Source organism: Anopheles maculipalpis, chromosome 2RL, assembly GCF_943734695.1.
Source record: "Anopheles maculipalpis chromosome 2RL, idAnoMacuDA_375_x, whole genome shotgun sequence".
NCBI classification, from domain to species: Eukaryota; Metazoa; Arthropoda; class Insecta; order Diptera; family Culicidae; genus Anopheles; species Anopheles maculipalpis.
Genome location: NC_064871.1, coordinates 27,180,046 through 27,193,136, shown reverse-complemented (window position 1 = coordinate 27,193,136; position 13,091 = coordinate 27,180,046). Strand labels below are relative to the sequence as shown.

General features: G+C 43.2%; 1 protein-coding gene across 2 annotated transcripts in view; it reads right to left on the bottom strand.

Annotated features, from left to right (window-relative positions):
• The window catches only part of LOC126557127 (uncharacterized), a 402,968-nt gene that overhangs the window by 97,467 nt on the left and 292,410 nt on the right, over positions 1-13,091 (bottom strand). The window contains exon 6 of one of the 2 annotated variants that reach the window (XM_050212798.1): positions 11,850-11,859. The exons of the other annotated variant lie outside the window; for it this stretch is intronic. Coding sequence (XP_050068755.1) covers position 11,859 — 1 coding nt within the window. The 3' untranslated portion in view covers positions 11,850-11,858. Of the gene's footprint in view, positions 1-11,849; positions 11,860-13,091 lie in introns of those variants that run through there. 2 annotated transcript variants of the gene reach the window in all.

Genomic DNA, 13,091 nt, shown 5'->3' with positions numbered 1-13,091 from the left:
ATGGCGATGATGATACTCATCGTGCTGCATTAAAAGCGTTTCCGCACATTTCGATTTTACACACACACACACACTCGCCCATCGACAACGTCTCTTCTTTCCGTGCATGTAAGTGATGCTTCGGAATGGAGATTTAATTAAAATTTAATTTTTAAATAATTGTTTCATTTCATGTTTTGCTCGCACCGGTCAGTCCAGTACCGGTGGACCAAACGGTTTGACCCGTTCGGATTTCACGCACGATGATGCACCTGGACCGGGGCGATTAACGACGATAATGGGTTTTTGTTCCCCGGGTGGACACACAGTTCTTTTCACACGTGTGCCCACGGTCAGGGAGAAAACGTGTGCGAAGGGATTTGTTCACTAAAAGAGTTTTAATGTTTTGTGGTTCGTAATGATTTTTTGTTGTTGTTGTTGTTGTTGCTCTCTTCCTGTTGCCTGTTGGAGGTATGTTGATCGCGTACGGATCAAGCGTTGGTGATTCGATTTTAATTGATAATTGATCCATTGTCAATTGAGAACGATTTATACACACGGTACCGATTCACGATTTATGACCGATTTGGGGTTGATTTTTGTTGTTTCGTCCTGTCAGAAGTGATCCACCAGGATCCAATGTGTGAAATGGACGTCGAATCGAATTGCCTTAAGCCGCAGTGGAGCTAGTCCGCTTCCAACAGAGGCGTTTGTAAATTAATCTCTTACTTCCTTGAAAAGTGCGTCCGGCTGCCCGGTTCGCAAATTTTGATGATCATTCATTTTATCTTCGAAAAACTGCCCTTTGCCCACGATGACCCAAGACCGGAGGGGTTTGTCGATACTTGGTGGTGCTTGAAAGGTTTGAAGGTGAACGAAACTTTCGTCCTCCTCCGCTCAGTCATTATCGTCGCCCTGCTGAGCAAAAGTTTTACGAAAACGCAAGTGTCAGCAGGGCTGGATATTTGTTTCCCCTTGTTTCCAGGAACTTCCCCACACCTTCGTTCGTATCGGTACGGGAAGCATAACTTTCCGGGGTGCGCGTCCCATGGGTCGGTGAAGAAGTTTGAAAAGAATTTCTTTCCGAATGATGTTATTTGTGTTTCCAGCTGTGTTGGGAAGGAAAACACCGGACGTACCGTTAGCACCGGAAACGAATTCTGCCCATCGCACGGTACTTACTGGTTCAGTTTTACCTTTATCCTCTGCCTCTTGCCTCTCGGATGAACCGTCAATCCGCCATCATCCCCCGGTTGGACCACGTGCGGCTTAGTCGATAATAGAAATTATTTGATTATAATCAGCTTAATTTGATTGGGTAATAATCGTACGTTTTTCCATCACTTGCTGCCTCAGGATCATGCCCTGCTTTGCTCATCGCTCCGGCGATTGGTGAGTCGTGGGTTGGTAACGGTGAAACGTACAAAGTTTTGCTTTCCGGTGTTGACCCCCGAACCACAAAAGCAATCGTAATGGTCATGAGACGCAAACCGGGTGCAAAAGAAAGTGGACTAACTAACCCCCGGATTGGTTTCTTGCGCTGCCGCAACAGCTGAATCAACCCCTTTCGCCCGGTGCCGATAAAGAAAACCGATTTGAATTTAAAAGTATCGGAAACTTCACCAATTGGTGGTGAAATTCAATTAGTGTAATGAGCTTGGATGGCTGGATACAAACAGGTTCGATTCCCCATCCGGCGAGGTATGTCGATGTGCGAAGGGAAGCAGAGAGGGTGAGTTAAATGAAAAATAAGCGAGCAAAAAAAAACACGCAGGTCGCACGAGGCTAGGGGATGGAAAAGTTTGTACAGGATAATACTGGCTGGGTTGGGAAATTCGGGAAAAGTTCGGAATCGGTTCCAAGCTTCCGATGAAGCGTCAGCTGCTAGGAGCTAGTTTACAACAGTTGCAAATGACAGCGGCATCAGGATTTCGGTAATTTCCAGCAAAAGTTTCGTAAAGCTCCTTCAAAGCATTAGCAAGCTTCCAGGAATTCGATGGAACGCTAGAAATTAAAATTGTGTACACTTTGCGCTGAGTTTTCATAGCCATTTTACTTTGTAAACAATTCATAGAGTACACATTTTTTTTGTTTCTCTTTTTCTGTTTAACTGAAATTATTTTACAGCTTTCAAAGACAAATAGAACTCTTTATCTAAGTGCCAAAATGTTAACCTCACTGGATTGTGTTTCCATAAGAAGTTGTAATATACACCAATTCCACCTAGAACAGGTTTAGGCAGTGGGATCTAGTGATGGGTTCTCGGACCCGCACCCACGAACAACTTCCGAAAACCATGGTTCCGCAGTTCGGAGCCGCTAATCGGCATCCGGAGCCGTTGAAGCCGTCAGCGCCGTCCGGAGCCGTTTGGAACCGTCCGGAGCCGCTAGTCAGCAGTTCCGAAACCGTTGGAATCGTTGGGGCTGAAATGAATTGAAACTCTTTAGCGCTTCAAATCGTCCATGGAACGGTGATACAATCTACATTGGTGTTCTATCATCAAAACGTTTCGGACTGCTACGGACGGCTCCTGACGTCTCCAAACGGCTTCAAACGGCTCCTGTCGGCTCCGGACGGTTCCGAACTTGGAGAATTTCACCTGCATTCCGGAGCCGCTTCCAAAATTGAAGGAGTCCTTTGGAAGTGATTTCGTTTTTTCGTCGAATCTCAATCTCATCTCCTAATCTGAACCTCACAAAAACACCTAAAACTGCCTGTTTGCTATGAAATTCAAGTTTTTGAGGATTTCTCATTTCTCGAAACTTTAATAGAAATCCTTCTCATTTCTAGTGAACTATTAGTGGTTTAAGAGTTCCTCTTAAATGAAGACTAACAACCAAATAACGTTCTCAAACGATCTAGAAAATACCAATAATAGATTCAAGTGAATTTATTGTCCATTTGTTAGAACGAGTCGTACCACAATTTTCAATTTTAAACAACCTATTGTTGTGCTTTACAAATGACTTGTGCCAAAATGAAATTTTTCCAGCAGCCATCAGTTAGGTTTTGGATTACTGCGAACTTGTTGAAGTCATAATTGGTGTTCATGTCATGGACATTCCTAATCCATTTGTTATCGATTCATGATTGTTTGTGTGGGCGAATGTATGTATTGTTTCTTGGTTTTCCCGAATATGTTTCCAGCATCATCGCGGGAGGGAAAATTACATTGCGCCCACGTTTCAGCTGATCTAACCAGCCGAATAAATGCTGAACAATTTCTATTTCAATTGCACGTTTGGATTACTGCGTTGCCGAAGTACGTGTTTTACACAATTACTGCCTTTTGGCAACACGCTGACAGATTTGCCTGTTCATCTTGAACTGAGCATGAAAACCAATTCCACAATGATCATATGTGTGTTTGTGTGTGTGTTTTTTTAGCTTGTGGTTCTGCAAGATACTGCTTCAATAGGCACGCACAAACACGCCCGAAATCTCAGGGAATTCAATTTCTTTCACCCATTCCCGTCCGATTCACCATCCGCATCACGCGTAATCCGATCAGTGAACGTGGAACACTCCTGTGCTCGCTTTTCACCTTGATCCGGTCGTGCCTTATCCCGGACCCGTCGATAGGTTTCCCGTTGAAAGGTACATTCTTAGCATGCGTTCCTTGCATCCAGTCTAACGTCTCAACGGCGTCAACCGGCCCGGCCCGAAGGTAAGATTTGGGGTTCGCTTTTCGCGCGACTCTCATAAACGGTTTGTCGGCGGGGCCAGGAAGTCGACCATCAGCTTCCGCAGGTCGCTCACACACACACACACACACACACACACACGTACACCGCCACACCCCAGGTAGGGGTTGATGCGTATGTTTATGTTAGACGCTGTTGCTGCTGCTTCCAACGATGAACGACCCCTGTCACTCCACCTCGGGGCTTGAAAACCTTCCATGGGCTTTGATCTGGATCAGGCACGCGTTTCGGCGCACCGGCCCTGTCGGTTACGCCGTGTTTATGTTTCATTTTCGTCGCAACGAGACGAACACATTCTTACCCGGCGGCCCAACGACGAACACCGGTGATAATCTTCAAATCTCGTTTTGTGACCTTCGCCCTCGCGCCCCCTGCCGTCGATGCCTTCATCCATTCCGGCTGAGGTCACACCGGCGACATAAGCCGAATCGTGCACGGCACAAACAACGGCATGAAGTGCGAGAAGAAGACGGTCTGTTGATGGAAGTTTATCTTTCGTTTCTTTCTTCGTCCTGAAGGAGATGATGATAATGTGCTCATAGTGGGAAACGAGATGTAATCGTTGCTATCCTGAATCAGCGTACAGAATGATATAGACAAATTTGTGTTTTTATAGTTGAGCTCTATGATAGAGAAAACGTTTTTTTATATTTTTGATTATAAAGACGCTGTTTGGATAGTTTTCTCAATTTAAGATGGTTGGATGGATGGTTGAGCAGTATATATTTTGACTAATATTTGTTAGATATCTTATTAAAGTCAAATCTGTAAAAAATATGAAATATTTCAAAGAAAAACATGTGGCTTGAAGCTAGGACATGGCCTGTGCTTGTGGCTGGAGTTGTTCGAGAAATAAAAATTTATCAGACCGTTACCACCCTTCACCGATCGTCAAGTTGTTATTCTAGCGTTTCATGCGTGATGCGCGTGTTAACATCTTCATTCGGCTTAGGACCTGTTCACTGTCTCTTTCTCATCCCCCAACACACATACGATGACTTACTGCGTTCCCGGGGCGGAGAAAAAGAGACAACGAAGAGAAAATGAAGAAAGAAAATAACACAATCCACCCGGAGAAGAGACAACGACCGGAAAACCGATTATACCACGTGCTACACGCCCTATCAGGTTGTAAGGATGGTTACCTCACGCAGCCCTTTTTCCCACCAAGCACTCACACACACAGCAATGCACGAAGCATCGATGTCAACGACGCATTCAATCACGGTCCCATCTCCCCCACCACCACCGGCCAGAGCACTTCCCGAGGCAATGTTGTACTCCGATTAGCGTGAAATGTTATTAAAATTGTTTACAAGACACAAAACACCAGCATCGCAGGTTTTTGGGTGGGTTTTCGGTATTTCTCCAGCCCGCTCCAAGTCGTCCCGCGTCCCATTTTGCTGTGCGACGTCGGTCATGAAGATATTGGAATGGATTAGTGTCCAAACGTTTCGTTCTTCGTACGCTCTCCAAAGTTACCGGATCGAGGGATGGTTGCATGGACACGTTCGAACCACCATACCGTAGTCAATGCCCGTGTACTCGGAAACGCTTGAAAACTGGTGTGAACCGAAAATGCGGCAACTGTGGTACCGGTATCATTGGGATGCTGTAGCTAAGGCACATCGGATCGCTTCCTAAGCGGGACAGAGATGGGTTAACACTAAGCGACAACCGACCGGTGATGGTTTTTAGAGGATTTTCACTTTCGGTGCTGGGGTGGGTATGAGATTTTCTTAATTGGTCACCGCATATGTATGCATGCCGGTTTGATTTCTCAATTGGCGGCCCGGTCTGCCTGTTTGGTGTACGTTAAGGTGCTAGAAAATGAGTCCCGCTCAACGCTGCGCCGTGTATGTGTAGGAAATTAAGGAACGATATTATTTTTATCTGTCGAACACTTTTCCACAAACGCCGTCAACCGACAAACCATAGTGGTGGTGAATCACCCGAGAATTGATTTCGTTTGCGGTATCGTTTAGCTTAACGAGAGTGATAAATTTATAAGTCGCTGTAGTGATGGTTGCACAATGATGTCGGGTTCAATTTATGGTGCATTTGTGCGTATTTATAGTAAGTTGAATGCTTTAGGCTGTGCGCTAGAAAATCTTTTAAGGTATTTAATTGAATTTTAAATAAAATTAGTTTAATGACCGTTCATAAGTTTGGCGTATTAATGGAGATAAATAAAAAAATAATATAAAAAATAATGGACAACTAATGGATAGTTAACTTTTTCGTACATCTTGACGGCCTTTAAAAAACAAATAATAACATGACAGTGTATGAAATAAAATAAAATTCTAAAAATACAACAATCAATCAGACTCTTATGGAAAAACGACGAAGAGAGACGAATGTAGTGACAGAGACTCAAAGCATCTATAAATAAATGAAAACAAAAATGGAACAACGACTCGTGCGATGATTTACCTGGATTGAAAAATAATAAATGTAGCTTAAAAAGAGAAATTTTAAAACATAACAAATAAGAATGAATTATATAATACAAAGGAAAAATGATAATGATCAAACATGCAGGAAAGTAATGCAAAGAAAAAGAATCAAACCAAACAAAACAAAAAGTCCTCAATTGCTTTTTGTTCAAAAATAATAATGAACACAATCCAAATTTATGACAATACGGTACAAGCCTTTATACTGAAAATAAATAAATATATTCCTAATATTTCTTAAACTGTGAAAATTTAAGTAACTATAAATGATGAAAGAAGGAAGTACATGTATTATAGATAAACCATACTTGAGACAAACCTTAGCTAAACAAACAACAACAGCTAAAAAAAAGAAGCAATAGAAAAAAAAATCCGAACAATTCACAAATGTTTAGTAAAGTGAACTAAAGAGAAACATAGAAATGGCAACACACCGTAGTTTTGCAATTAAAAAAGCATCCAAAAGAAACACTAAAACGAACACAACGAAGACATAACTTCATAAAATCAACCAGCATAAACACGATTACTTTGTAAAATATGATAGCGTGATGAACATAAACACATTTCTGTAACTCCAAAACCTATCCTGAATGCAGCAAAGCTAATTTCAAAAACATCCTTGAAACCATGTTTAACGTTATCCATTGGAATGGCAGCTCGCATTTGTCGGCGAATGTCAAATCTAATTATTCTTTAATTTTTTATCGTCCCTTTTCTTCACACCGTTCCACTCTGCTACCACAGCTCCACTGAATGTCAAAACGCAAACTTCTTCATCCACAGTGACAAAAAACATACAATCTTAATCCTCCCCTGCTTAAGACGCCTTCGCACTTTTAGCAACCAGAGCACTTCCGTTTGGTGTTTTATTTTGTCACACCGGAAAAAGCTTAGATTATTGTACCTAGAAAAACGTACTAAACCATCCACCGGTGATGGCAGTGGGCAGAAACGCGTAAGGCGCACCCTCCGGTCCGATCTCACGGTGTTTGAATGCTGTTTTTTTGTTGAGCGTTTCGCATCCGAAAAGGTGGGAAAACCGCCGCATCAATTATTTATTTCATAACAACACCGATCGCATTGCATAAATTACGGCAATGAATAATAAACAGACAAACTGGAGAGAGAGTAAGAGAGAGAGAGAGAGAATATACCTCCTGCATTCCGATTCCAAATAACGACCGACAAGAAGACAATTCTGCGTACAACCCGCCCGGCCGACCGGGATTAGCGCGAAAGGTATTTTGCGGACATTCGTACGCCAGCGAGGGTACGAGCGATTGCTTCTGGAAATTGTCATCTCCCCTCGGAGATCAGCAAATTAAGCAGCGTAAGACTGGCGAAAGCGAAACAACTAATGAACGCACCCACTAAACACGAAAGCCTAAGAAATTAGCAAAACCGTTTCGCGACTCCGTGACGCCACCCATGCCACCGCGAGCTGTGGAAGCCTTCCGGAGGTGCAAATAAAACTCTCCAAAGAAAGTTTTTATTTCTTCGTTCTTTTCGTGGCTCTTCCGGAGCCTAGTATGGAGAGGAATAATTCCGGTGCATAAATTACCCGTCCCAAGCAAAATCAAGGTGAGCAAAGGGCTTAAGCAGATGCGGATGATTTGTCAGGACAACGAATTCGATGGGCTAAAAATGAACCATTCGCTTGGCACAATACGGCCCAAGGATGTCAGGGTGGACGCGCGCGAAACAAACAATCCCAGATGTCAGAACTGTAATCTGCTTTCCCAACTTCTTGCTAATGAGCGACTTAGTGTGATGATGGTTACGCTCAGCGGAAAACGGAAATAAACCTTCTCCATCATTCGCAGTGCATGTTCGAGGTGAGTTTTCCTTTTCCTGCTTACGGAATTGGGTGAAATGTTTTGGCTTCGATTTATCTTTCATTAGTTTTGGGGTTTTGGGGCCCCCCATCATAATAAGGCTCATTTTTCCGAATCACCGATACCACGGCACACCATGAGGTCAAAAGTTGTGTCCCTTTACTCCCGAGAAGGCACAGTCAAAGGTTTTATTTTGATCTTTTACCTCCGGGGCAAGTGGACAAACCTGCTCGACCCATTACCATACGGCAACTGATAGATCATTGTTGCTAAGGATTTCCAACGAAAATTGGAACCCCTCATCTGTCCTGGTTGGATTGTTCGGTAAAGCTTCTCCGAAAGGCAAAGCCAAGGTTCGGGAAAAAGCCTCCGAAAGGGAAAAGTTTTCTCGCCTAGTTTGTCCGTTAAACCTCAACCGATCGGATGGAAAAATCCTTTCAAAACTATTACCGGGAACTCTTTTTTCCCCCCATCTTCAAAGTCCGGGACCCACCTACTTTAGTCTCGAGCCCGTGAAGTCGTTCGAGTCAGTTTCTTGATTTGAAAACTTCATCCCTCTAGCGATAACAGTTTTCGGGGGGCTTCGTGTTCTTGTGTTTTATCAGAAGTTGTTTTTTTTTTCTTCGTTTTCTTCTCTTGGTTCTATCCTTTCGATTCGTTCACATTGTAGTAGTGCGTTGGTTAAATTCCTGCATCCCAATGGTGCCCTCGAAATGGTTTACCTTCCCCCTATCTTATCCTTTTACTCCGCACACTCCCCTAACGACCTTTCTCTGACGAATACACTACAGATTGAACTAGATGGAAACTGAATGCCTTGACCGTACAATTTTTCCTAGCACCCGGCCAACCCACCCAACCAACCTTTCGCCATGAACTAATGTACGAACGGCACTGCGATTCGGACCTTCGTTGTGTAAAACCCAGCAACCGTCGTTGCAGCCACAACCGGCAGATTAGTATCGGTCGAAGAGGGAAAAATGGTCAATTTACTTGTGCGACCGGCTAAACGCTGGTAAAAAAGGATAATGGCGGTCGTGCGGTGGCATCGCTAAAAGTGGATCTTACCAAAAACCTTTCCCCCCCCTCCCTCTGCAAACCAAACGTATCGGGTCGGTTTGGGCTCTTCTCCTTTTTGCTACCCAGCGGAGAAAAGCTTCTTACTGGTCGTCCATTCTGGTCAGTGAAATGGAATGGACTGCACCGAAAACAAACCAGCACAACCCGCCCTATGCTCCTTTCATATCGAAGGATTCCATCACGCCCCGATAGCGGGAGGTTTTATCTCGCTTATCCCATTCCAACAGTGGCTGCTAGAAATGGGGAGCCGAGTGGTGGGAAAGAATTTTATTTGAATTTTGATAAGTGAAATGTTATTCTTTGTTGCTAGCAGGGCAGATAGCACCAGATTGCAGGTGTACCGTGTGCGTTTTAAAAGCTGGACCGAAATTAAAAGCACACCCGAACGTTGCACACTGCGTACAAGTGTGCAGGTCGTGCGTGTGTGCATCCGTGGGCATCCGGTGTTGATGGGAGTGTTAGCAAATGGACAGTGAAACTAGATCGATTTGGAAAAAAAACTGCTGTCGTTAAAGGAATGGTTAGTGTAGGATAGAATAAATTCAAATGCTTTAGTATGCCGTTTACCTCAGTTATGTTGAAGTTAATTTAACGGTGTCCGTTTGAAGTTTAATTCGCTTATTTAAAGGCACAGGGCTTCAAGAGATTTCAAAATAAAATTTTCATATTCTCATGAGTGTTTGTGAAGTTTCTGGAGCATAAAACAGCTCACACAAGGACAACGGAGAGAACGATGGAATTGCAATTATGACATTTTTTTAAACTTCTGCACCAACTTCAACAATTTGAAATTTCTCGTGGTTGAAAGTTCCTGTAATTTGGTATCAACACTAACTCGGAGATATTATGGATGGAATCAATCCCGTGATAACTACATTCTGAATTCAATAATTGTAAACAGTGTCATTTGGTGGTAGGTTTTGCCTATTTTGTGCCATGTATTGTGAGCCATACGCATCTCTTTAACATATTTGAAAGAGGTAACTATATCCTAATGTCTTCCCACATATCCAGATACGTGTTTCTCACTATGCCCGCCTTATCACAGCTGCCCGTAAGTTCATCAAATAATGTAAATTCTCATCTTGTCAGAACGTGCCACCGGTCTAATCCCACTGTGCGTGCAAAGCATTAGAGAATAGCTCCGATTGCGCCAGTACAGTTAATCGTTCAACCTTCGAGCCATTGTGTCGTGCTGGATAGGCATGCGACTGAATTGATAGTGTCCCCATTCGAGTGCCTAGAAATCCGTAGCGAATCGTCTATCAGGATTGCCATCACCATCATCATCATCATCAGCAACAGCATCAAACGCTTGACGCTCGTTGACCTGGCCCATACTTACGCAATGTATATCATGGCTACGAGCATGTGGGCTGTTTGTTTACCACCTCCATATACAGCTTACTATTTACATTCACTCAATTTCTACAACCTCTACATCCACCCTGACACACACAAACACACACATTAGTACACGTGAGCTTTTGGAAGATATGCGACCAGTTTTGTCCGATTCGCCATGTTTTCATTCGTTTGTAGAGCGTTATTCTAGTGTTTCTGTTTAATGGAAAATGGATAGAGATGCTCGTAGTATCGAGATCTGGCCAAAGCTCCTACTGAATGCCGGTGTGCGTATGAGAGGTTTTTTTTTTGTTCTTAATGAGATTTTTATCTGATTTTAGCTGGAAGTGGTCGTTTTAAGAAAAAAGGTGAAACAAAAACCCACGTGCTTTCAAGTTCGAGTGGTCGAATGAGGTTCTTCCAAAGGGAATTGATGATGTGGGATACTTTATTTCTTTTTTTTGTAAAGAAAATAATAATATCTGGTAGTAGTAGCAACACATGGGAACGCATTTCTAAATTACCCGGTCACCTAATCGTTTACCTGAAGAGCTTTCCACGAGGGACTAAGCGGGCGATGAACAGGCGTTACCGAGTTTAAATGAGCTAAAAGCTAAACCACATCATAGTCCCACAAGACGGGACATTTTAAATTCGTCGAGCACAAAACGAAGGGTGAGTGTGTTTTTCCCTATTTTTGATCCCCGCAAAAAAGTCCGCATCCACCCCATTCCAAATGCCCCCTTCAGTGAGCACAGTCTCGAAAATGGAGAACTTTATTAACGTATATGGATTTTCGGCTGTTTTATAAATAATGAATGAGAAAAGTTACTCTCACCGAGCCGGGTGAAAGGCTTCGGAGGAATTTGCCAGTCGTGGCAGCAATGACCTGTCTACGCTTTCCCTGCCAGTACACTGCGACCCGGTAGCCTCTAGCCGTACGACCAAAACAACCACAACTCACTCGCACAACACTCACAAAACGAAAGCACTAAAAATTTTATTGCCTCTCAAGCAGAACGCGAATTTCCGACAATTTATTTATTGCTTGCTCGTCGCACACCTCAGCCACACACATACACACCCATTTTCACCTTGCAGATCGAGCATAGGGTATGTGTTTCATTCGGCCGACCAAAAAACCCGATCTTGTCGATTCATCCCAAAGACGTGTCGCATAGCAGGACGTCTTCACAGGTCCTGCCGTAAGCAGGCTCGCGCACCCAACTTTTACCCATTCGCGCCCAAGTCAGTGAGCTTGCCTGGGTGGCGTTTTCCTTTTCGACACCTTCTGCAGTCGCTGTACGGATCGGAGATGGAAGAATATCATAATCATAAAAAATGTACAACCATCGCAAGCGCAAACACGCGTTTCATTTCCGTGCGGTCGATGATTTTATTTGTCGTCTGTATATGTGTGTGTGTGTGGGTATGTGTATGAGTCACTCCGCGTCCCTGTTTGTCCTGTTGCACGGTCGCTCCCGATCCCGGAGCGTGAAGTTCTCCACTCCACACGGATTTAATTGAAATGCTTCAGGTGCGAGTGTACTCGGTACGTAAAATGAAAGCTAAACAAGCATCCTACACCACCTAAATTGAATGAGTGATGGAGCCAGCCGAGTGCCTCATTCAACCGGCGATGGCGGCGGTGGTTTGGCTGCTTGGCAATATGGCAATTAATTTGTGTTGATGCATGAACCAAACAAACAGGTGCACAGGAAACTTGTGGGGTGAGTTACGTCCCACCTCGCCTGTGCGGATATGTTTGATAGGCGCGAAATGAAAAACGGACCGAAACCTCCGCGCAATGGTAAAGCGATTCTGTTTGACGTTGCCTCTCATGGTTCTTAGAAAATCAGCTAGGCAGGAAAAACCGTCCTCGCCAACACGCCGCAGAAAACGGACCGACGGATAAGGTTTGGTATTTGCGTTCGGGGTAAATTTCCACAGAACCAGTCCGAGTTGAGTGTGAGTGGTCAAATGAAGTTGGGTTCTTCTGGGTAATGCTGTTAAACTCGGTCATCGCTTCGAAACGCACGAGCGCCGATATGTTTCACACAAAAATAGTATTTGACTGGAAGTATAAAATATTGTGTTTTGCTTCGAATTGTTAACAACTCTAGAGCAAACAACAAGGTTGAGCGAATAAAATAATTTTAAAGTTTAACACTGATTGTATACTGCACATCGTCTGGTAATAGGTTTGCAGGATAATTACTATTTAGTTTGATTATTTCAAACAAAATCATGTCTTTTTTTGACACAATGGTTGCGGTAAAATGGTCTACAAAGCCATTTTTGCACAAGATGAACCCTACAAACCATCTTTGATATATTGACTCGAAGCCTCCAGTTATATCGTCGTTAAACATGTACAATTTTGAAGAGTTTTTTACTTCAATTCTAAAAAAAACAGCGATATTTTCGTTGTTTAACATCAATTAACTTGCCTTTTATCGAATCGAATCGATCGAAGTTTTCGCTTGGAAAATATGATTGATTAATGTCATTAAATACGATCTTTTCTTGAATTTCTTTTGTCCTATTTAAAAAGTTAGTCGCTATAAAAGTCCTTCATGCATGTAGCTGCAGTTAAATTCACTGAACTTGGTTGCATATAATATTGAAGCTTTAGACTACTGTATTTTTAAGCTCATTGTCTACGTGGTTTCTAGTAATATATTTCC